Genomic DNA, 25,124 nt, shown 5'->3' with positions numbered 1-25,124 from the left:
CTTTTGCCTAGTTTCTCCATCCATGTGTTTTTCTCCTCTTTTCCCTTTCCCTCCTCTCCGTTCAGTATGCATCTCTTTTCTCTTTCTTCCCTCTCCTCCATCCATGTCCAGCACTTTTCCTCTCTCTCCTCCCCTCCATTCATGTTCATTTCACTTCCTCTCTTCCCTCCCCTCCATCCATGCCCAGAATTTCTCCTCTCTCCCCTCCATCTATGTGCATCTCCTCCTCTGTCTTCTCTCCTCTCCATCCATGTCAATCTACTTCCTGTCTTCCCTTCCCTCCATCCATGTCCAGCATTTCTCCTCTCTCCCTTTCCCTTCATCCATATGCATCTCCCTTCTCTGACTTTCCTTCCCTCCATCCCTGTCCAACATTTCTCCTCTCTCTCCTGACCTCCACTCCATCCATTTCCAGCATTTCTCCTCTCTCTCCTGCCCTCCATCCATGTGCATCTCCTTCCTGTCTTCCCTCTCCTCCATCTATGTCCTGCATTTCTCATGCCCTCCCCTCCATCCATGTTCAGCAACTCTCCTCTCTCTCTCTTGCCCTCCCATCCATCCATGTTCAGCAACTCTCCTCTCTCCCCTGCCCTCCCCTCCATCCATTCATGTCCAGCAACTCTTCCCTGCCTTCGCCTCCATCCATATCCAGCAATTCTCCTCTCTCCCCTGCCCTCCCCTCCATGTCCAGTGATTCTCCTCTGCCCTCTCCTCCCAATCATATCCGAGTTCAACCCCAACCCTCACCTGCCCGCCCTCTTCTCCCACAACAGCCCTCCGTTCATTCCTGCCGCCCTGCCTTTAAAATTTTTATTTTACCTGAAGTCGCAGCGGCGGAAGCGAAATTGGCAGGCTTGGATCAGCTCGCCTCCAGCCTTCCCTTCTCTCTCATTGTCCCACCCTCCTCTGACATAATTTCCTCTTTCTCTGATGGAGGGACACTGAGAGGGAAGGGAAGGGAAGACTGGAAGCGAGCCGATCCGAGCCTGATGCTTTCACCGCTGCGACTTTAGGTAAAATAAAAATTTTAAAGGCAGGGCGGCAGGAAGTAAAGGAGGGCTGTTGTGGGAAGCTGAGAGTGGGCAGGTGAGGACCTCTCCCGGCAGCGGTAAGCATGGCTTGTGGCGCCCTCCAGAAGTCGGCGCCCCCCTGCCATGCTTACCTCACTTACTGGGTTGCACCGGCCCTAGTCGGGCTACTACTTTCATCCTCCTGTAGATTCCAACTTCTTCTACCTCAGTTTCACTGCTTTTCTTCCTTCAAAGTCCACTCCATCCATCTATTCACTCCTATGCCTCTCTGAGTAGCAGTCATTTATCGACCCCCTGATAAGTCCCTTTCTTCCTTTCTCACTGACTTTGACACCTGGCTCCTTCTTTCTTGAACCTTCATCTCCTGCCCTCATTCTTGGGGATTTTAACATTCATGCTACTGATCCCTCTGACTCTGCTTCTCAATTTCTCGCTTTAACATCATCTTTCAATCTTCAACTGTGCTCCACTACTCCCACTGTCTTAATCTTGTCTTCTTCAACTGCTCACTCTCCAGTTTCTGGGCCTCAGCTCTTCCCCTCTCTGAACACCATCTGATAACTTTCACATTTAAACACCCTCTCCCCCCCTCCCGAGTCCTGTCCAATCTCAACCAGTACATTTAGGAATCTTCAGGCTATTAACCCTTCTTCTCTGTCCTCCAGTGTTTCAAATCTCTTCTCAACCATTATGTTTTCCAAGTCTGTCAATGATGCTGTCTCTTCCTTTTCCTACTCTCTCCTCCACTCTGGATACTCTCGCTCCTCCCATTCCCTGTTCTATAAAGTGTACCATATTCCAGTCTTGGCTGACCTCTAGAATCAGCTACCTGCGTTTTTGTGCCCGCTTTGCCGAATACCTTTGGCTGAAATCCCGTAACCATGTTGATTTCATACATTTCAAATTCTTGCTGACCTTCTTCCAGTCTGCTCTTTTACTTGCCAAACAGGACTATTACATCCAGTTGACAAATTCCCTTTGCTCAAACCCTCAACGTCTCTTTGCCACACTGAACTCTCCCCTCAAAGTGCCTTCACCTCCAACTCCCCCCTTCACTTTCTCCCCAGACTTTGGCTGAGTACTTTCATGATAAGGTTCACAAGATTAAGCTTGAATTCTCAACCAAGTCACCTTGACCTCTCTTTCCCTTAGTCCATTCTCTCAACCCTCCTTCAACCCATAATTGTCTGACAACACACAGAAAAAAAAATAAGTAAAAATAAAATAATCACAATTAATACCTTTTATTAAATTTAGGTATTAGATAGGTATCATATGTCAAAGAATAAAGTGGTTGCTCAAAGCATATACTAACCACAATCGCTCAACTGCAAAACACTATGCACAACTTTGTGCAAAAACACACTCAGAACCTTACTGTACCATAAATATTACACTGGGCAGAACCTAATACACCAATATACCACCCATATGGAAAATGCAGACCGTCTTCCATAGAGCACCAGCAGTGCAGCGGTACACCAAGGCCACCTGAGGTCTGCTCAAGAGCGTGTCCTCCAACATGTCCCTCCCATGCCTCAACAGGAAGTTGAAGTGAGTTAGAGGGTGCTCTCTGGAGCAGACCTCAGGCAGCCTTGGTGTACCACTGCACTGCTGGTGCTCTGTGAAAGAATTGAAGGTATGTGGAGGGGGGTCAATTTAGGGAGAGGAGAGGTTGATTGTACAGGTTCGAATAGACTGGAGTTACAGCCAACTGCTTGGATTGGCCAAAAATATTCCAGAGATGAAACACAAATTATTTTTTTATGTTGCCCTCCTCTTTGTGAAGAGTTATTCTAAAATTCTGGTTAGAAGAAAGGGACCCACCCCCACAGTGCTGGGTGCAAATTTAAAATGAAGCCATAATAGATGCTGTATAAAGAAAAGTGATTCAGCTTTATGAAGGCTAATTCCATTGATCTGAGCAGGTACTACCCCTGGCGAGAAAGCTAACGTTTGGCAAAAGGCTCAAAGTGTGAGTGTGAGAGGAACTGTGATAGATATGGAAAATGGACATTACCATGTGGCTATAAAGTGTGTGCATGTGGGAATAAAGGGGGGAGGGGGGTTCAAGGGGCATATAATGGAAAGCAACGTTAAGGGGGTTGGCTTAAGCTTGGGGACCTTTTTCATTTACTCTCCTCTTTGTTCAATATTAAATTTTAGTGTCTGTTATTGATAATTATCTTGTATCTTGTGTTATGGATTGTGCATTTGTAATCTGAATTTATTGGGGTGTGGAAGTGTATTCACATCTATGTTTGAGTCACATTTATTGTTAACATCTCCAATCCCTCTATAAAGATACCTATATCTATGTATATGTAGAGTTGGATATAGATCAGTAGATATATAGATAGATATAGATCTATCAATCTACCTATATACTGTATAAAGAAATTGGGATTTTCTATATCATTCCATCTTCCTCTTGGCTCTGCATTCTCTTTTGTGTGTGTGTGTGTGTGTGTGTGGGGGGGGGGTTAAAACTTTCATGACAGTACTGAAAAGAGACAAGCTTTCTATTGTAGTCTCCATAATTTATGTACCAATTCTATTCATTCCTGAGTTTAGCAGCTAAAAAGGTGATAATTTAATTGCTCAGAAAGCTTGCTGGAAGCAGTACAGAATGTGAGAATCTGTGGCAGTGGAAAAATAAGACAAGTTTGGTGTACGTATGGGGGCAACAGAGACAAATATAGTGGGTGTGTTTGGAGTGGGGGGATCAGCAGAGAGATACTGGTATACTGAGTGTTTGTGAGGAAAAATTCACATTTCAGTTCCTACTCATGCCAACATCGTATTACAGCTTGCTTCGGGGCTTCGGCCTCACTGCATGACGTGCCCGCCTCCTCTGACCAAACTTCCTGCTTCCGTGAGGGCTGGACGAATCATAAGGAAGGTTGGTCAAAGGAGGTGGGGCACGTCAGGCCGAAGCCCCGAAGCAAGTTGTAATACGATGTTGGCTTGCCGCTACCGGCAGCAATGGGCGATCTGAATCACATTGGAGGGAGTGAGAGGGATAGAGATGCTGCATCGCATCGGGGGGGTGAGAGAGTAGCGGCGATCTAATCAAATTATAGGGACTGCAGGGAGGAAGTGCGAGAGATAAACGGTGCATCGGGGGGGGGGGGGGATGAGAGAGAGAGAGACACGTTGGGCTTGCGGCTAGCCTCTTATACCGGGCGCCTATGCTGCAACTGTTCCTGATGCCTTCAAACATGCCGTAATTACACCACTCTTTAAAAAACAAACATTGGCTCCTCCCTGTCCTTCCAACTATTGCCCCATCTCCCTCCTCCCTTTGCTATCAAAGATATTTGAACATGCTGTTCACCACCATTGTCTTGACGTTCTTTCATCTCAAACTATTCTTGATCCACTTCAATCTGGCTTTTGCCCTCTTCATTCAACTGAAACAACACTTGCTAAAATCTCCAATGACCTGTTCCTGGCCGGATCAAAAGGTCTTTATTCTATCCTCATCCTTCTCAATCTATCTGCTGCTTTTGACAATGCTGATCACCACCTACTCCTTGATACGCTGTCCTCACTTGGATTTCAGGGCTCTGTTCTTTCCTGGTTATCTCTCCCATCGTAGTTTGAGTGTATACTCTGGTGGGTCCTCCTCCACGCTATCAGTTGGTGTACCTCAGGGACCCAGGACCTCTTCTTTTCTCCATCTATACTTCCTCTTTGGTACTCTGAACTCATCTCACTTTTATGTGTAAAAAGTGGGAGTACGACCAAGGAAACCAGAAAGTGGAAGATGTTCTTAAATAAAAGACTTTATTAAAAATTTGAAGACTCGACACGTCGTGTTTCGGCCGTCAGGCCTGCATCAGGAGTCTATAAAAAGTACATTTATATATGATATGTGTAATAAAAAACAAGCAACTCTGTGATCTTCCTCGTTCATTCAAATTTGCTATTTTTCCTCACATACTCTCTTTCTCTAAGTAATGCGGTTATGTACTGTGTAAATTAAAAAAAATTTTATTCTAAATTTTTATTCTATGGTTTCCCCATATTCCTTACTAATATTATTATACTTTCCAAATGTAAGTTATCTTCATATAGTATATGTATGTGCATGCATATACATATAATATTATTACTATTAATTCAAAGTTTAAATGGTTGTCTGTTTTTATTTTAATATGTATGTGCAACTTTTATTATTTCACTTTTATTGTTCAAATTTTTGTGTGCATATACATCCTGAATTGTTTAATGACTCTATTTATATATGACATGTTTTTGTATTGCATTATTATTTCACAAACTCATATACAGTATTTTTACAATACGTTTTATTATATGTGTCTCATTTTTATTTTTATTATCATCTTTATATAAGTTTATGAGTTAATACAATTTATTATATTTACTGTTTTTACTTCTTTTGTTATAAATATTTTTGGTTGTTTTTTATTACACATATCATATATAAATGTACTTTTTATAGACTCCTGATGCAGGCCTGACGGCCGAAACACGACGTGTCGAGTCTTCAAATTTTTAATAAAGTCTTTTATTTAAGAACATCTTCCACTTTCTGGTTTCCTTGGTCGTACTCCCACTTTTTACACATTCTTGTTTTTACCGTGGGGTTCTTGAGTTTTCCACCTTCTGGTGGATCTTTTCTCATCTCACTTTTACACATGATTCCCAGATCTACCTATCCACACCAGAAATTTCAGCAGGAATCCAGGCCAAAGTATCAGCCTGCCTGTCTGACATTGCTGCCTGGATGTTTCACTGCCATCTGAAACTAAACATGACCAAAACTGAGCTTCTTCCCCCACTCCTTAAACCAACCTCTCCTCTTCCCCCTTTCTCTACCTCTGTGAATAACACTCTCATCCTCCCTGTTTCATCAGCTCGTAACCTTGGGGTCATCTTTGACTCCTCTCTCTCCCTCTCTGCACATATTCAACAGACTGCTAAAACCTGTAGTTTCTTTCTCTATAATATCACCAAAATTCGTCCTTTCCTTTCTGAGCACACTACCAGAACCCTTATCCACACTTATCACCTCTCGCTTAGACTATTTCAACTTGCTTCTCACAGGTTTCCCACTAAGCTACCTCTCTAACCTTCAATCTGTTCAAAATTCTGCTACACGACATATTCCACCAGTGTCGCTATGCTCATATTTAGCACTCTCCTCAAATCACTTCATTGGCTCCCTATCCATTTCCGCATACAGTTCAGACTCCTCTTACTGACTTACAAGTGCATTCACTCTGCAGCTTCTCTCCACTCTTATCTTTCCCTATCTGCACCCTTCTACTCCACTGCTAACTCCAGGCTCCACCTGGAATAGACTTCCTGAGCTGGTACGTCAAGCTTCATCTCTGGCCGTCTTCAAATCTAGGCTAAAAGCCCACCTTTTTTATGCTGCTTTTAACTCCTAACCCTTACTCACTTGTTCAGTACCCATGTTTTATCATTCCCATCTTAGTAATTCTTTTATCTCTTATTCGTCCTGTTTGTCTGTCATAATTAGATTGTAAGTCATAATTTGATTGTAAGTTCTGTCAAGCAGGGACTGTCTCTTTATGTCCAGTGTACAGCACTGCGTACGTCTAGTAGCACTACAGAAATGATTAGTAGTAGTAAAATTAAAAGTCATGGGATAGGAGGCAATGTCCTTCTGTGGATTAGGAATTGGTTATTAGACAGAAAATGGCCATTTTTCTCAATGGAAGAGGGTGAATAGTAGAGTGCCACAGGGATCTGTACTGAGACCGGTGCTATTTAACATATTTATAAGTGATCTGGAAAACAGAACCACGAGTGAGGTGATTAAATTTGCAGATGACACAACACTGTTCAAAACACATTGCAGACTGTGAAAAATTGCAGGAAGACCTTAGGAAACTGGAAGACTAGACATCCAAATGGGAGATGAAATTTAATGTTGACAAATGCAAAGTAATGCACATTGGAAAGAATAATCTGATGCTTGGGTCTACCTCAGGAGTCAGCACTCAAGAAAAAGATCTAGGTGTCATTGTAGACAATACGCTGAAATCTTCTGCCCAGTGTGTGGCGGTGGCCACAAAAGCAAACAGGATGCTAGAATTATTAGGAAAGGAATGCAAAATAAGACCAAGATTATTATGACTCTATTTTGCTCTATATTGCTTCATGGTGCGACCTCACCTTGAGAATTGCGTTCAATTCTGGTCACCATATCTCAAAAAAGATATTGTGGAATTAGAAAAGGTTCAAAGAAGAGCAACCAAAATGATAAAAAGGATGGAACTCCTCTCATATGAGGAAAGGCTAAAGAGTTTACAGCTCTTCAGCTTGGAAAAGAGAAGGCTGAGGGGGGATATGATTAAGGTCTATAAAATCCTGAGTGGTGTAGAATGGATAGAAGTGAATCCATTTTACACTCTTTCAAAAAGTACAAATATCAAGGGACATTCAATGAAATTACATGGAAATACTTTAAAAACAAATAGAAGGAAATGTTTTTTCACTCACAGAATAGTTAAGCTCTGGAAGTCTTTGCAGAAGATGAGGTAAAAGTGGTTAGCGTATCTGGGTTTTAAAAAAGGGTTGGACAAGTTCCTGGAGGAAAAGTCCTTAGTCTGTTAGACATCGGGGAAGTCACTGCTTGCCACAGGATTGGTAGCATGGAATGTTGTTACTGGGTTTTTGCCAAGTACTTTTGACCTGTGACCTGGATTGACCACTGTTGGAAGCAGGATATTGGTCTGACCCAGTATGGTTATTCTCATGTTCTTAAGTCCCATCCCCTTTCCCTTTAAATTACCCTCTTTCTCCAAGTATGTTGAGTCACAATAGTAGGGTAATGTGCTAATACTTGTAGGTATCACTGCCAGTTGTCAGTTCAAGACTCTACTAGGAAAATTTAAGATTAGCAAATTACCAGTGCACATAATTCCTGCATCCTCACTATGTTTACAGTTGTGTTTGCCCCATGCATTGGCTTTGCACTGGGCCAGATGAGACTCATTTCCATTGCACTGCACGTTATCCAGCCAGATTGGTCCAGTTCCCTCTTTAAACCGGGCACTTGATAGTGCAGACAGAGGAAGTGAGCAGTTTAGTTGTCTGCACACAACCCGGGCATCATCCATATCCCAGTCATCATCACAAATGGTGCCCCACTGGTTCCCTTGCAGAACCTCCACTCTTCCAGCACAGCGATTGGGGCCATTCACCAACCTGATGGGAAGTTGCCCTGAAATGTTCAAGCAAGCGGTTTAATCATTTGGCAACAGTGTTATTCAAATATTAATATACAATACAATACCCAGTAGAATAAAGAAAGTATAATGGCAGAAAGTGAGTGGAGCAAAATCCTAGAAATTACTATCTCTGCAAGCTCTTATTATTATTATTATTATTTAATCAGGATACTTAACATGGATACATTCTGATGTAACCATAGAGTAAGATTCACCTTTACTTTGTCATATTTTTTCCACATCACATAGCTCTGTCTTTGGAGTCAATATTCAGCTGGCGGTGCTCTGCGTTTTGCCAGCCACCACCGTTGTTATGCCCAGAAATTCAATACTGGGCCATGTCTGGGCTTCAGCATTGAATTTCCAGGTTTTCAAAGCCAGCTACACCATAGCAGTTAAATGTGATTTTCAGCACTGCATAAAGATAAAGCTGACATTAAATGCAGTCCTATTTATGCAGTCACCTTGTCCAGTTAGGTGCTGCTGAAAATGACCAGCTAGTCCTTAATAGGCAATTTAACCAGCAAGGAGGAAAGGAGAGGGGATGTTAGACTGGGGGGGGGGGGGGTAGAAAGGAGGGAGGGGGATGTTGGACAGGAGTGGAAGAGAGAAAGAGAAATTTCAGTTGTGTGGAAGGAAGGGAGGGAGGGATGGAAGGATGTGAGACTTGAGGAATAGGGCAGAAGGGTGGGATGGAGAAATGTCAGACTGGTGGCTGAAAGGGAGGGGGAGAGAGTTGTCAGATTCAGGGGGTGGAAGGGAAGGAGGGAGATGTCAGACATGGGGAAGTCAGGGAAAGATATCAGACTCAGGGGGAGGGAGAGAGATGTCTGACGGGGGAAGTAAGGAGGGAGAGAAAGATGTCAGACTCAAAGGAGGGAGTGAGAGATGTTAGACTTGGGAAGGGGAGGGAAAGAAAGAGTCAGACTCAGGGAATGGGAGCAGAAGGGAGGGAAGGAGAGATGTCACTCGGATGTGGGTGGAAATGAGGGAGGGAGAGAGAGATGGGAGAAAAGGTAGGGAGATGTCAGGTTTCAAGGGTGTGAAAGAGGAAGATAAGGGAGGAGATACTGTGCTACAAGGGTGCAGCAACGGACTGGGAGAGGATATGCTAGGAATGGTAGAACCATGCAAGAGAGGCCATGTTTCTGCGGTGAAAGGTGACCAAGGAGAACCTTGCCATGCTACATCTCAATAGGAATGCTATTATGAAAATCTGAATATGACAATATAACATGTTGATTTGAAAGATACCCCTAATGAAGACAGTGCTTGTTGAAACATGGCCCATGTTGGGTCATTCTATCAGCAATTATTTGGAGAATAAACTTCAGTCACCATGAGCATTGTGGTTGGCTTCCTCCACAATGCTCCAATGTCCAAACCTTTCAACACGCCTTCTGTTGCTTGACCAACTAGAAAAAAGGCTCGGCCTGCTCCGGAGGGAGCGTATCGACCAAGTCAGACAGCTGCCTCACCGAGTTCCAGAAGTAAACGCTCATGAAGAGCTGGTATGATTGAATGCGGAAGATGAGCATAGAGGCCTGGTACATCTTTCTCCCGTAAGAATCCAGGGTTCTAGCTTCTCTGCCTGAGGGAGCAGAGGCATAATCCATAGTACTCCTGGCTCTCTTGAGAGCGGATTCCACCACCATGGAGTTGTGAGGCAACTGAAGCCACACAAACCCAGGCTCACCGTGGATCCGGTACTGGGTATCAATCTTCTTGGGGACAACAGGGACTGACAGAGGGGATGCCCAGTTCCTAACGAGGACTCTCTAAGGAGAGGAATTGTCACAGCCTCCTTAGGAGGGGAGGTATAGTCCAGGACCTCGAGCATCTTGGCCATGGGTTCATCCTCCAATTCTACAGGGAATGGAACAGCATCAGCCATTTCCCTCACAAAAGATGGGAAAGAGGCTGTCAGGTAGAAATTGCCTCTTCTCAGGTGGTGGGAAGGGCTGAGAAGGGATCCCACAAGACTAGTTGGAAGAAACGTATCTGGGATACTCCCCTGATTCCCATGAGCATTCCTCCTTGGTGTCAGATAAAATTGCTCTACAAGATGACCGAGACCGAGCCTGCCTCGATGCCGAGGAACCATGTCTCCGAGAGCAGTGTTGAGAGACTGGCTCCCACCTCAACTCCGGCGAAGCTTCCTCCACCGATGTTGGAGGGATGCCAGCCTTGGTGGCAGTGGACACCGGCACCACAGATGGCGCCGGAGGCCACACCGCAGGCTGAGGGCCAGGTGGGGCTGCAGTGGGAGGTATGGCAGGTGTAAGCACCCCTGATACCGTAGCACATTGCTGCATAAGGCCATCCAGAAGCTCAGGGAGCAAGGCCCGGATGTGATCATCAAAGGCCGCCATCAGGAAAAGGCACAGGCTGCAGAATCGCTAGGGCTGGTACAGGAGCAGGATCTTGGCTGCTTGGAGACACACACATCGGCACCTCCCGACATTGATGCTTCTTAGGTGCTGATTTCCTCGGCGCCCTGGAGCTCACGGCCCCATGTATTGAGGGAGATCAGTGACGGTGATTCTTGGCCTTCACCCGATGCACGTCACCCATGCTCCTTGGTGCCGATGAGGGCGATGTAAAATCCTCCTGTCTCCTCGGGGTTGGGTCTGACAATAGACAGTCCCGGGGAGCCTGCATAGCAGAAGGCCTCGAGACATGTGGAGACATAATCGATGCCTCACTGCTCCCAGTGTCACGGGGTCTTGAAGCAGCCATCCCTACCTGGACTTCCGATGTTGGTGCGACGCTTGATGCCGATGCCAAGGAACCGGACCTGGCTTCAAAAATCTTTGCACACTGAGCCTCTCAGGAAACCTGGGTCCTCTTTTTCATATGAAGGAAGGGACACAGTTGGCAGGGCTATGGTCAGGCCCAAGGCACTGAAGACACCAAAAATGGGTGTCTTTTCCCAAGATGGTCTGGTTGCACTCAGTACAACGCTTGAAGCCACTGGGAGTCTTCGTGGACATGGAAGGAAAAACCACACCGGCCAAATCAAAAGACGCGATGGTGCCTGAAAAGGGGGGAAAAGGCACAAGAAAAAGAAACTGGACTGGGCAAACCTAAAAACAGCCTGCGTCGAAAAATAAAGGAAACGTACGCAGGGCAAAAACTAAAAAATGGCAAAAGGGAGTGGGTAGAAAACCGCCAAAGGGACTCCAAAAAACAAAAATGCTCTAACTGGGCGTGTGAGGAGCAACCACAAAAAGCAGCTGCTCCTCATGTGGGAAAAACAAAACTAAGGCAGGCGAATTCACATGGCGGGCAGGAAGGCACTCGCGCATATGTGCCGGGGCGTGGCTCACACTCCTAAAAGCTCTATTTTTTTCTATGGCAAATTTACTGAGCCGGGCGACGTGGATCGGCGTCTACCCACTTGTGAGAATATGCAAGCCTGCATGTCCTTGGAGAACTTCAGGATCCACTCTGACTATACCCCAGACCACCTCATAATGGTGTCCCCAGATTTTCAGAGAAATTATCTGGTTATGTACCGTTGAAAATCTGGGGGTCATCTGATCAGTGGGAGGAACTAAGGGGCCCTTTTACTAAGGTGTGCTGAAAAATGGCCTGCGCTGGTGTAGGCACGTGTTTTGGTAGCTCACAGGTCTGCAAAAAAGGCCTTTTTTTGTGACTGAAAATGGACTTGCGGCAAAATAAATATCAGCACGCATCGATTTTTGGCCTGAGACTTTACTGCCACCCATTGACTTAGTGGTAAGATCTCATGCGTTAACCGGGCAGTAATCGTCAGAACGAGTACACTGCCCAATTACTGCAGAGTAAGTGCCATGTGGTAGAAAATTTCTACCGTGTGTTTTGGATGTGCGTCAAAAATGAAATTACCTCCAGGGGGGCATGTGGTAGCTGGGCAGTAGTTCCAATTTGATCTGTGTTGTACGTTCATAGGTGCCTATGCACTGTAATAAAAGGGCCCCTAAGTAAGAACCTCTCTTACATGATTATCTTCCACTGAATATTGGCTCCATTATTAAGAACCCTCATCTTAGATATTTTCTTAGATTTTTTTCATAAAAGCTTATGACCCTGGTTCTGAAAGTAGAGGTTTGGAATGTGTTGGATTATAATAAATGCCAGGACAACTTCTACTCCTAATTTTTCTAGGATCCTGTATTTTATTGTGGACTATCTTGTTGTTGTTATGTTCATTTTTCATCTTGACTTAGAAGGGTCTAGCTGATTTTTTTTTTTTTTTTGTCAGGTCTGTCTTGCTGGTATATATTTAAAACTTAAAAAAATAAATAAAGGAAACATACTATGAATGGAAACTTAGGGGCCCTTTTATCAAAGGGTAGTAGGGGTTGCACTGGCTTGGGGTGCAGTGATGCGGCCCTACTGCTGGGCTTGCCCAGGAGCCCAGTGGTAGTTCCAGGTCTCCTGCACGCCATTTCCGTGCTAGAAAATACAATTTTCTAGTGCTGGGGATGTGCCCGGCACGATTACCATGCGATGCACGATTACCGCCGAGTTACCGCTGGAGCCCTTACCAAATAGGAGGTGATGGTAAAGGCTCCAGCAGCAAATGGTTGCGTGGCAATTTTTTTAATTACTGCATGGTCATTTACTGGCCCTTTAAAGAAAAAGCCTTTTTGTCGGTGGGAATCCTACATGCCAACAAACTGCAGGCCACCTTTTACCACCGTTTGGTAAAAAGGTAAAATTAGTTCTTACCTGATCATTTTCTTTCCATTAGTCCCTACAGATCAATCCAGAGACTTGTGGGTTATGTCCCTCAACCAGCAGGTGGCGATAGAGAGCACTCCGAGATTTGCTATATGTGGTCCTGTGCAGCCAGCTCAATCTCAGTATGAATGGTACCAAAGTAGTACAAGGAATACCTTATCTAACTAAGAACACACTCTTCTGCCTCTCCTGAGAGCAATACACCATGGTAGGAAAACCACCTGGAGGAGAAGCCTTCCTATACTGCTGACGTGCAGAAGATTTCTGTTTTTATTTTTTATTTTTTTTTAAGTAACTGTCCCAAAGACCAAACAGAGGAACCCGAACGGAACCAAGAAAACAACAATAGCAGAATAGTAATAAATTCCAGGGAGGGCCTCTAGATTGATCTATAGGGACTAATGGAAAGAAAATTATCAGGTAAGAACTAATTTTACCTTCCATTGCGTCCCCAGATAAATCCAGAGACTTGTCGGATGTACCAAAGCAGTCCTCAAGTAGGGTGGGATCCAAGTACCCCCGAGGTCAAAACCAATGCCCTGAAGGCTGCGTCCTGGCGCGCTGCCACATCCAACTGGTAATGCCTAGTAAACGTATGCAAGGATGCCCAGGTAGTCGCTCTGCAAATGTCTTCCAACGACACCAAATGAGCCTCCGCAAAGGATTTAGCTTGGGCCCTAATAGAGTGCACCCGCACCTGAAGATTGACAAGTAGGTCGGAATGATCGCTTCCCGAAGCCATTGGGCAACTGTGGCCTTAGAGGACATACTCCCTGTATTGCAGCCTGCAAACAGCACAAACAGATGATCTGAGCAATGGAAGGAGTTTGTGGCTTCCAAATAGTGGAGAAGAACGTGCCTCACATCCAAAACAATGCAGGGCCTGGAACTCATTTGGGTACTCCTCTCACCGGAAAGCTGGCAATACCAGAGCCTGATCAAGATGAAAATGAGTCATCACCTTAAGCAAGAAGGTGTCACAGAACCTGGGATGGTGAGCGCTTGGGCTGCAGCCAGACTGCAGCAGACAAGTCCTCTGGGGAGGCGCAGAGCAGAGGTGAACCAGGCACTGAATACAAACAGGATACCAGACATGGCAAATAGACAGAGCACACAAGACAAGCAACAAGCACTGCCAGAAAATGGATATAGACCACTCAGGCGGGCCTCACGACCGATCTGGAACCCACTCATACAGAGTCCAAGCGTACGGGCCTCACGGCCGAACTGGAACCAAATCATACCAGAGGAAAGGGGAAAGAAACAGAATGGAATCTCTTGAGCAAGTACTACTCAAGCAGTGCACACACACACTGCACTAAACAGAGCCACAGACAAGGGGTCAAAAGACCCTACACACAGGCACAGAGAAACTAAAGGGGGAGAGAAAACCCTACTAGACTCACATGGTAGAAACCATGAGTAAAAGATAAGAAAACCACACAGGAAGGCAGCACAGGGCTGGGCTAGAACCACAGCTATAAATAAATAGTCCTAACCAAGTCAAACAGAAATCACACAGAGAGGTAGCTCAAAGCTGAGCTAGTATTCTCAGCTAAATGGAAGAGCTGTCCACTCGTGCCACACAGAGAGGCAGTTCAAGGCTGAGCTAGTAGTCACAGCAAACAGAAGAACCACCCACTCAAACACAAATAGAATCAAACAGAGAGGAAGCTTGGGGCTGTGCTAGAACTACAGCTATAAATGAATAGTCCTAACCAAGTCAAACAGAAATCACACAGAGAGGTAGGTCAGGGCTGAGCTAGTAGTCCCAGCTAAACGGAAGAGCTGTCCACTCATGCCGCACAGAGAAGCAGCTCAAGGCTGAGCTAGTAGTCACAGCTAACAGAAGAACCACCCACTCAAACAGAACCAGAAAGGATGCACAGGACTGTGCTAATAGGCACAGCTAAACGGAAGAACGGCCCACTTATGCCACACAGAGAGACTGCTCAAGGCTGCGCTAGTAGTCACAGCTAATAGGAAGAGCAAACTACTCAAACTCAAAACAGAAACCTCACAGAGTACTCAAAGAAAAATCACACAGGGAACTCTCGAGACAAGGCCACACAAAGGAACACACACGGCTATGCCATACAGAACTCAACGATAAGGGAAGTCACTCATGAAGGAACACTGTAAGCTGTACCATACAGCAGTCAGGGAAGAGGGAAGCTACTCAAAGGAATACTCAAGGGTGTGCCACTAGGCACTCAAGGAAAAAGGGAAGCCACTCATGAAGGAACACTCTAAGCTGTACCATACAGCACTCAAGGAAAATGGGAAGCCACTCACAGGAATACTGTAGGCTGTACCATACAGCACTCAAGGAAAAGGAGAAGCCATTCACAGGAATAGGCTGTACCATACAGCACTCAAGGGTAGAGGGAAGCCATTCAAAGGAATACTCAAGGGTACGCCACCAGGCACTCAAGGGTAAAGGGGAGCCACCTATAGGAATACACAAGGCTATGCCACACAGCACTCAAGGGAAAAGGGAAGCCACTCATAGGAACACTCTAGGCTATACCATACAGCACTCAAGGGTAAAGGGAAGCCACCTATAGGAATACACAAGGCTATGCCACACAGCACTCAAGGGAGCAGGACGCCACTCATAGGAACACTCTAGGCTGTACCATACAACACTCAAGGGTAAAGGGAAGCCACCTATAGGAATACACAAGGCTGTGCCACACAGCACGCAAGGATAAAGGGAAGCCACTTATAGGAATACACAAGGCTGTGCCACAGAATCAAATAACAGACACTAGAGACAAAGGGAAAATCAAGCAAACAGGGAAAGCTGCCTTTACATATAAATCAGATAAGGAGAAAAGCTCACAAGAATCAGGAGACAAACACAACGGACAAAGAGTTAAAAGCAGGCTAAAGGGAAAGGCTGCTTCTAAAACACGTCAGCAAGAAGCAGGGCTTACACTGCAGTCAAAGGTTTAAAGCAAACAAAGGGAAAAACACACAATGTCTTACCAGAACTCAGCCAGCACACAGAGACAGAACAGAGTACACACAGCTGCATGGAAGCAAGGTAATCAAGGAAAGCAGCTAGGCTGGGCAAGCAAAGTAATCAAGGAAAGCAGCTGGGCTGGCAACAACCGGCTCTCTGAACAGTGAAAGGTAACAAGGGAAACCGCACAAGGAAACAGAACAGTCTTAAGCTGGAGAGCCTAGATGACAAGGAAAGAATCTATTCTGGTTCAAACCAGAACCACATACAAACAAAAAAACAGAACAGGGCTTTGCTTGTGAGCAAAGTTAACAGGCAAGTAATCCATACAGATTTAAGCCAGAACAACACACACACACAGAAACAGAAGAGGGTTTTGCTTGAAAGCAAACCTAACAGGAAAGTAATCCATACAGATACAAACCAAAACCACTCACACAGGGCTCAGGGCTGTGCCCGAAGACACAGATTAACAAGAAGACCAGTTCCCTCAGAATCAAACAACAGTATAACAAGAAAAAGGAAAATAGACCTGTTGCAAAGGCAACACAGGAAAGCTGCCTGGATCCTTATAAAAGAGTAGGCTGATGATGTCACAAGTAGGAAATGAAGCAGAAGCAGGGGGACCAAAGCGAGGCTTGGCTTCAGGGACACCAAAACGAGGCTTAGCTAACAGGAAGAACAACAACAGGAAAAAAGGCAGACTGGAGATGTCACAGAGCTAGATACAGAGAAACATCAGAATGCACCCCCTCCGCCTCAGTGAAACAGAGGAAGGGATCCCTGCATAACAATGCCTGGAGCTCCAACACTCTCCTTGCCAAGGCCATAGCCACCAAAAACACCGCCTTCACAGTCTGATCCTTCAGGGACACCTGACCCAGGGGTTGGAACGGAGATCATAGCATTGCTCGGAGAACCAGGTTCCATTCAGGAAGCACCGGTGCCCACGGGGGCCTAATACGGTTGATTCAATGTAGAAACCGCACCACATCCGGGTGAGCTGCTGTGGAGCGCCCGCACAAGCAACCCCTAAAACAGGCCAGAGCCACCACTTGCACTTTATGGGTGCTCAAGAAAAGTGCTTTATCGAGACCTTCTTGTAAAAAGGATAGGATAGACAATAGTGGAGCCGAAATGCCCGATAAGGAACACCAAGAGACAAAGATGCGCCATATTTGTGCATAAGCTGAGGACGTAGAGCGTTTCTGCACCTACAACATTGTAGCAATCACGTTGTCGGGATAACCCTTATGTCTGAGGAGTGCCCGTTCAAGAGCCACACCGTAAGCCCAAAGGGGACAGGATTCTCCATGACTATGGGACCCTGAACCAGGAGATCGCAGTGTTCCACCAGTCGCAGCAGACTGTCGGCCAGTAGGTGGATGAGATCCGCATAACAGGGTCACCTGGGCCAATCTGGAGCTACCAAAATTATTGGTCCCAGATGCCGCGCAATTCGCCCGATCACACGCCCTATGATGGGCCATGGAGGGAATACGTAAGGAGACCTTCTGGCTATGGCTGGAGAAGTGCGTCTACGCCTTCGGAGCGGGCCTCTCTGCCCCTGCTGAAGAAGCAGGGCACTTTGGCATTCAAGGAACATGCCATCAGATCGATCTCTGGAACTCCCCACCAGGATGTGATCTGATCGAACGCTTGTTGGGAGAGTTCCCACTCCCCCGGATCCAGCTGGTTCCAGCTGAGGAAGTCCGCTTTCACATTCAGGACTCCCACAATGTGCGCCGCCAACAGGAGGGAGAGGTGCTTCTCCACCCAAAGGCAAAGGGAGGAGACCTCCTTTGCAAGCCGGGCACTTCTGGTGCCCCCTGCCTGCTCACATATGCTACAGCTGTCGCATTGTCGGATAACACCCTGACCGACTGCCCCAGAAGGGCCTTGAAGGCCTGCATCACCTCCACTGGGGACCAGGTGCCCTGGGCCGTCCGGCCGAGACAGTGGGCACCCCAACCCAATAGACTGGCGTCTGTGGTCACCACAATCCAATCCAATGTCGCAAGGGGCAACCCCCCTCTTCAGGTTCTTCGGTAGGAGCCACCAGTGCATGGCAAAGCGCGCTCACGGAGACCACGGGATTCGAATTGCATAATCCTTGGAGAGGGGCAACCAACGGCTGAGCAGGGACCACTGCAGAGGATGCATATGGCTCCTGGCCCATGGCACCACATCCAACATTGCAGCCATCAGACCCAGAACCTGCATGTAATCCCATGCTCTGGGAGCTGGAGTCTGAAGCAGAGAAGAAAGCTGATTCTGTAACCTCAGCCTGTGAGCTTCTGGGAGGAACACTCTGCCCTCCTGGGTGTTGAAACGGACACCCAGATATTACAAAAACTGTGACGGATTGACTATCCAACCCAGAGAGTGGAGCAGCCGTAGCACCGCCTCCGTAGCCTGAAAACTCTCTGCATGTGACGGCGCGCAAACAAGCCAGTCGTCCAAATACGGGTGCACATGAATGTCCCGAGCCCTCAAAAAGGCAGCAACTACCACCATAACCTTGGAGAATGTGTGTGGTGCCATTGTCAGGCCGAAGGGCATGGCTTGGAACTGGTAATGCTGACCCAGAACTGCAAAGCGAAGGAAATGCTGATGAGGCGGCCAAACAGGAATTTGCAAATATGCCTCCTTGAGGTCAAGAGTGGTCAAGAACTCCCCTAGTTGAACTGCTGACAAGACAGAGTGCAGAGTTTCCATACGGAAATGCCGTACCCGCAGAGCCTTGTTGACAGACTTGAGATCGAGAACAGGGCAGAAAGTTCCGCCTTTTTTGGGAACTACGAAGTAGATGGAGTAGCGACCCTGGACGATCTCAGCAGGCGGCACTGGGATGACTGCTCCCAATCACAGCAGCTCGGAGAGTGTCTCCAGCACCACCACTTGCTTGACAGCAGCCTTGCAGGAAGACTCCAAGAAAATATCTGGTAAGGGGCGAGTGAATTTGAGATTGTAGCCATCTTGAATAACATCCAAGACCCATTCGTCTGAAGTGACCCTGGCCCACACCTCCCAAAAAAGGAACATGCATCCCCCAATAACAGGAAGGTGATGGGCCAGGGCCCCATCATTGAGCCCCTCTATTTCCCTGCTGTATTCTGGGGCTTGAGGTAACCGCACGACGGTCACCCTGAAAGGACTGCTGTTTCTGCTGGAAACGAGGTCGCTGGAAGGTTCTAGATCAACGGCCTCCCGGAAACAGGAGCAGGCAGATTTAGAGGATGCCTTACTCCGGTCCTCCGGTAGATGCTGGCCTTTAGAATCCCCTAAGTCTTTCACAATTTATGCGAGATCATCGCCAAAGAGGAGCTTACCTCGAAAGGGTAACCGGGCCAAGTGAGACAGAGTCGACTGTCACGACTGTGACTATATTTCCTGTTGGACTTGCTTTGGGGTTCCTCCAGCCAAGCTAAGTCGGAATGTAAATTCTGAAGCCTGGGTGGAAATCCTGAAACCCGTTCCAGTCCAGGCTAGTCCATTCCGGGATCCTGTTCCAGCCAGGCTGTGCTCTGCTCTTGTGTTGCTGAGCCCCACCCTGCTGGTGACCTCACCTGTAGTGCCTTTATTAAGCACCTGGGAACTTTCAGGCTTGGCCTTTGCATCGCTATAGGTCAGTTGGTATGCTTCTGCACTTCTGCTTCTGTGTTCTGTCTGTGGGCTTTTGCCTTCTGCTTCTCTGTTCTGTCTGTGGGCTTTTGCCTTCTGCTTAGTGTGTCTGGTTGTGGGCTTTTGCCTCCTACTTTAGTGCGTTTGTTTGTGGGCTTTTGCCTTCTGCTTTCGTATGTTGGTTTGTGGGCTTCTGCCTTCTGCCTCAGTGTTCTGTCTGTTTGTGGGCTTTCTGTTTTATTTCCCTGTGTGTTGGTGGCTGCCTAGTGTTCAGCCTTCTGTTGTGTTCTGGTATTAGGTGGTAGTTGTAGCCCAGCTTTGGGTTTAGCCTTGTCTGTCTATTTTGTGTTCTTGTTTCCCTCTGCCTTTCCCTCCAGCCCTGGTTTGTGCAAGCTTGTTGCTGAGTCCTGTTACCTGGGGAGGTTTCCCTAGTTCTGTGGCCCTGTTAGTCAAGCTTGCTCTTGAGTCCTTTCCCCTGTGTGTGTTCCTGGATCTTGTAAGTCTTGACGGCCACCTGCACCTGGGGGCTCAACCCCTGGGGAATGGTGGTCAAGTGTAGGTGAAGTCTGTTCCAGTCCTGTATCCCTGCCTGCTTATTGACGTCTGCAGTTTTCTGCCATGTGGGTGTGTTGCCCAGTACTAGTTGGGGGGTTTTGCCTGCCACTGCCTGAGAGGCCAGACAGCGACATCTGCCACTCAATGCCTCAACCAGACCCATCGTTGGGCCGACACCGCTAGGGAAATCTCTTTAGCCAAAGCTTGAAGAATATTGTAGAGCAAATCCACTAGGTACGCTAACCCAGACTCCAAAGCCGGCAGGCAATCAATGAGCTCGTCTGCAGAGGAAGCCTTCTGGACTCAGGAAACACAAGCCCGTGCTGTGTAAGACCCACAGACGCCTGCAGGCACAAGGAAGTCACTTCAAAGGCTGACTTCAAGGCCGACTCCAGCTTTCGGTCCTGAGGGTATCTCCTTCCTTCCTCAATGCTCGGGAGCTCCAAATGCGGTCTCTTAGGGAGACTCTAGGGCATGACAGGCCGGGGGCCCTGACGGCTAGCCAATAGAGCCTCTGCTGTAGCATAAAGGCCATGAAAAGGTGCAAACCATACATACTTCTAGTTTTTATTATAAGCTGTTTTGCTCTCCTTGCGCTGAGAACAGACTTAAGAGAATTATAAATGTGCTTTTTCTGGTAAATACCTTTCTAAGGCTGTGGTCTGACCTATGCTAACTTGTGATAAGTTGCTGGTCAGAAACCAAGAGCCAGAGACTTTTATGACTAAGGACGCCTGCTGTATCCAGATAAACAATCAGAGGGAGCAGTAAGGGGTGTGGGTAACACTGTAGGTTAAACTAAAGGATGGAGGGGGCTGGTATGATGACTGGGCATACCAAGGACATTAGGTCAACTCATATGAAATAAAAACTTATGCTTATATGCATGAGAGGCCCTAACTGCCAAATATAATAAGGGAATAAATGATAGCATTTGATACATGTTGGAACTTGATATGTCACAACAGGAAACAGAATATTCTGTAAAGATGCATATTTATTAGGTAGGAAGGGTAATTATAATTAAGATAATGAAGGAAGGAAGGAAAAAGTATACAACAGGAAACAGAACTAAGGATGACGAGCCTCAATGTGCCTACACTAGCAGGTGGACATATTGACAGCTCCCAGGGAAAACTCTGTTTTTATTTGCTACATATTATACTGTATTGGGAGTTTATTTGTTACTATTTCAATAATTACTGATTGGCTTCTTTGACAATTTGAATAAACATTTATTATGTCTAATACTTATTTAGTAGCCAGAGTTTTTCTTGCCTGGAGTTCTGCCTGGGGGGGGGGGGGGTAATGATTTACTCGAGGATCCAACCCCCCCAGGAGACCTTCAGAAGGTTACTTCTGTCCCAGAGACAAGTCAGAAGTATACACTGACAACTGGCCCTCCTCGGTTTGAGATGGCCCAGACAAATCCTCCTCAATGCTCAGGAGCTCCAAATGCGGTCTTTTAGACTCTGGGGCATGACTGTGAGATTCTGTGAGCTGGATTTGTACACTCACTGACTTGTGAGTGTTTGTGGGCTGGATTTGTGCACTTTACTGTGAGAGCTTGTAGGGCCAGGCTTTAGTGCATTCCTCACAAGAACCTGACGCTGCTTTTCAGTTCCCGCACCGAGAGCAGCACTTAGCTGATTCGGACAGTGCCGACATGACTGTCCCCCCTGAAGCGGTAATAACTCAGTCCTCCCCCGCACTGATTACTCAGCCACAGCCCAGCGCCCCTCTGATTAGTCTGAGGGAAGAAGCCTGCACTACAGCCCAAACACTTTTTTTTTTTTTACCTGACAGAGAGGCAGGAGAGAAGCTGTAACTGGCAGACTCAGACCATGCGCTCCAAAGGACTGTCGCTAGGGAGGCTGGCAGGGGAAGGAGGAGAAGGACCTGGTCCCACCAGGTATCCCCAAATACCACCACAAGAAAGGCTAACAGCACCCGAGGGAATGGGATAGGAGCCAGATCAACACAGAACTGCACAGGTATGACCCTCCACCTGCTAGATAGAGAGAATATTGAGATTGAGCTGGCTGCACAGGACCACATACTGTATAGCAAATCTCGGAGTGCTCTCTAGCTCCACCTTCTGGTTGAGGGACATAACCCTCAAGTCTCTGGATTGATCTGGGGACACAATGGAAGGCTCCTTAATCAAAGAATGCTATTGAGGGTATGGGTTACAGATGAGGATTAGAGGACAATTTTCATGCTGTTAATATAGCTGCCAAGTCTGAAGGTAAGCTTCACATGTGCGCTTTCACTTTGAAATCTGGTGAAAATTTGTGAGATTACTCACCGAACAAGACATATACAGGATCACTGTGCACTGATGTGAGGGGACCTTGTTGCAACATTAGTTCATACTGGCATGTGTATCTTCCTTCTTGGAAAGAGTCTAATCCCTGAATTATATGGACTGCATGGTCCTCACTTCCCATAATTATCTTCATTCCAATGGGATTTATATTATTCTCCTTATAATAGTAGACAGTGTAATTTATAAAAGATTGAGGCAAAGTGCATGTCAGCTTCAGGCTGTCCCCTTTCTCAAACCCAATGAAAATGTCTTCAAAAGATATGGTGGGTTTTGGAAGTTCCTCTGAAAAACATCAGTGGATTAACTTAAGTTACTGAAAATAAGAGAAAGTTGGTGAACTTAAAAACATGAAAAGTATCAGCAACAAGAAGTCATCAAACAAAGTAGACACTTATAATTGGACATGCAAATTCTACTTTTTCTATATTAATGGAGGCAATATTTAGGAATGCTAATTGACAGCCACAATGAGCTATGGTTAACCCATCATATTTGTTTACTAATAGAATTTAAATAGTATGCTTACTAGACAGCGGGGGTGGGGGGGTAGATTCCTATCAGTACAATTGAGTTCTATGTTTTCCTTTTGGAAACTCATGGGCTATCATCCCGATTACACCTCTTTGTGCATATAAAATTTTTAGACAAGAATTGTTCAGATGCAACATTGAGAACATAAAATATAAGTATTGCCATACTGGGACAGACCAAATGTCCATCAAGCCCAGCATCGTGTTTCCAACAGTGGCAAATCCAGGTCACAAATACCTGGCAAGATCCCAAAAAAGAGTACAAAACATTTTATGCTGCTTATCCCAGAAATATTTTCCCCAAGTCCAGTTTAATAATGGTCTATGGACTTTTCCTTTAGGAAGTCGTCCAAACCATTTTAAAACTCTGCTAAACTAACCGCCTTTACTACATTTTCTGGCAACGAATTCCAGAGTTGAATTACACATTGAGTGAAGAAAACTTTTCTCTGATTTGTTTTAAATTTAATTCTTTGTAGCTTCATCGCATGCCCCCTAGTCCTACTAATTTTGGAAAGAGTAAATAAACAATTCACTCCACTCATTATTTTATAGACCTCTATCATATCTCCCCTCAGCCATCTCTTCCCCAAGCTGAAGAGCCCCAGCCACTTTAGCCTTTCCTCATAGGGCAGTCGTCCCATCCCCTTTATCATTTTTTGTTGCCCTTCTCTGCACCTTTTCTAATTCCACTATATCTTTTTTGAGATTATCAATAAATATTCTATTAATTTAATTTTTTTATTTGTTTGTTTTGGTTTTTTACTAACAATTCAAACCAAGCTTTCTCTCAGTACAGAATGCAATAGAACATTCAAAAGTTTGACAATTTAATATGAAGACAAAATAAATTGACATCTGGATATTAGATTAGAAGCCAATAGTTATGTATCTTAATGCCATTATAGTAACAGTGATTTTCAATCATGCCCTTGACTACTTCTTAGGTAGCCTCATTTTCAAACTGCCCACAATGAATATTTGTGCAACCAATTTCATGTTGATATTTGTCAACCTAACTTTGCTCTCCCCCACAGCACCACTATACCCACCTTTCCTGTTCAATCTTTGGAATGCTTTTTATTTAAAAACAGAGGGAGTTAGCTACTGAAAACTAGTCAAGGAATGTATCATCTAATAATCAGATATCACCTTGTTTTTTTAATTGTTATTTTATAATTTTCAAATAATATTAAACACATTTCAATTCAAATCACATGAATTTAAGGAAATATAGCCATCAAGAAAAAAAACGAATGGAAAATTAGATCACTCAAATTAATCCACAGGAGCCATAAAAAGAAAAGCAAAACATCAAAAGGAAAAGTGAAAAAAAAAAAGCTAGGACCAACAAAGAAATCTAACAACCATAGCCAATGTTTACAGCATTATTCTTAATCATGCAGGCACATCCAAGGATGCATTCCTTCTTTCACAATAGCAAAATCCAACAATTTTGTGGGTTAAAAAAGGGTAAATATTACCATCCAGAGAGACAAAGGAGGTCATTGCAGAAGCTTGGTTTGTGTTTTGGACGTCTGAAAGCTGACATTTAGACATTCATACTGCATGGATATCCAAATTCTGATTTTATAAAGCCAGGATACAGACATCTAAAACTGCTGAACATCCATATAGCAAGGGGTGTGGTCTGGGCATGTTTTGGGTAGGACTAGGCAGACTACAATTGCAGAAGTGGAAGGGATGTCCATGTCCAAAAAGATGCTTAGTCCTGGTACTTGGCAAATCCAGGTTACAGAAAGGTGCTCCAATTGAGCAATTCTCCACTGGATGGAGTAGGGGAAGTCACAGTATGTATTTTTCTGTCCCTGGAGGGCTCACACTTCAAAAAAAAAAAAAAAAAAGGAAAAGAAAATTACCAACAGCTGCAGTGGCATTGACATGGCATCCTCTCATTCTCTGCACTGGTTTTAGCTAGCTACCTAACCATTAGGCTATTTCTCCACATGGATGTCTCTGTGGACTTTTTTATATTATTACATGTTTGCCACAAAGATGTCCATGTCCCTTGTTTTGCCCCAGTCACAGTTTGGACATTTTAGTTTATAAAATGGATGCTCATACTGCACATAGCCAGTACCTTGACATCCATTTCTCACGTATTTTAAA

At 45.5% G+C, this 25,124-nt stretch overlaps 1 protein-coding gene across 4 annotated transcripts in view; it reads right to left on the bottom strand.

Annotated features, from left to right (window-relative positions):
- The window catches only part of LOC115466373 (deleted in malignant brain tumors 1 protein-like), a 278,988-nt gene that overhangs the window by 88,346 nt on the left and 165,518 nt on the right, over nucleotides 1-25,124 (bottom strand). For all 4 annotated transcript variants that reach the window (XM_030197563.1, XM_030197566.1, XM_030197565.1 and 1 more), the window contains 2 exons: nucleotides 22,444-22,746; nucleotides 7,939-8,253 (listed from right to left, as the gene is read on the bottom strand). In XM_030197563.1, the coding sequence (XP_030053423.1) occupies nucleotides 7,939-8,253; nucleotides 22,444-22,746 (618 nt within the window). The remainder of the gene's footprint in view (nucleotides 1-7,938; nucleotides 8,254-22,443; nucleotides 22,747-25,124) is intronic.

Source organism: Microcaecilia unicolor, chromosome 3, assembly GCF_901765095.1.
Source record: "Microcaecilia unicolor chromosome 3, aMicUni1.1, whole genome shotgun sequence".
In the NCBI taxonomy this organism is placed as follows: Eukaryota; Metazoa; Chordata; class Amphibia; order Gymnophiona; family Siphonopidae; genus Microcaecilia; species Microcaecilia unicolor.
Note: the sequence above shows the minus strand (reverse complement) of the source record. Positions and strands in the feature narration are given on the sequence as shown.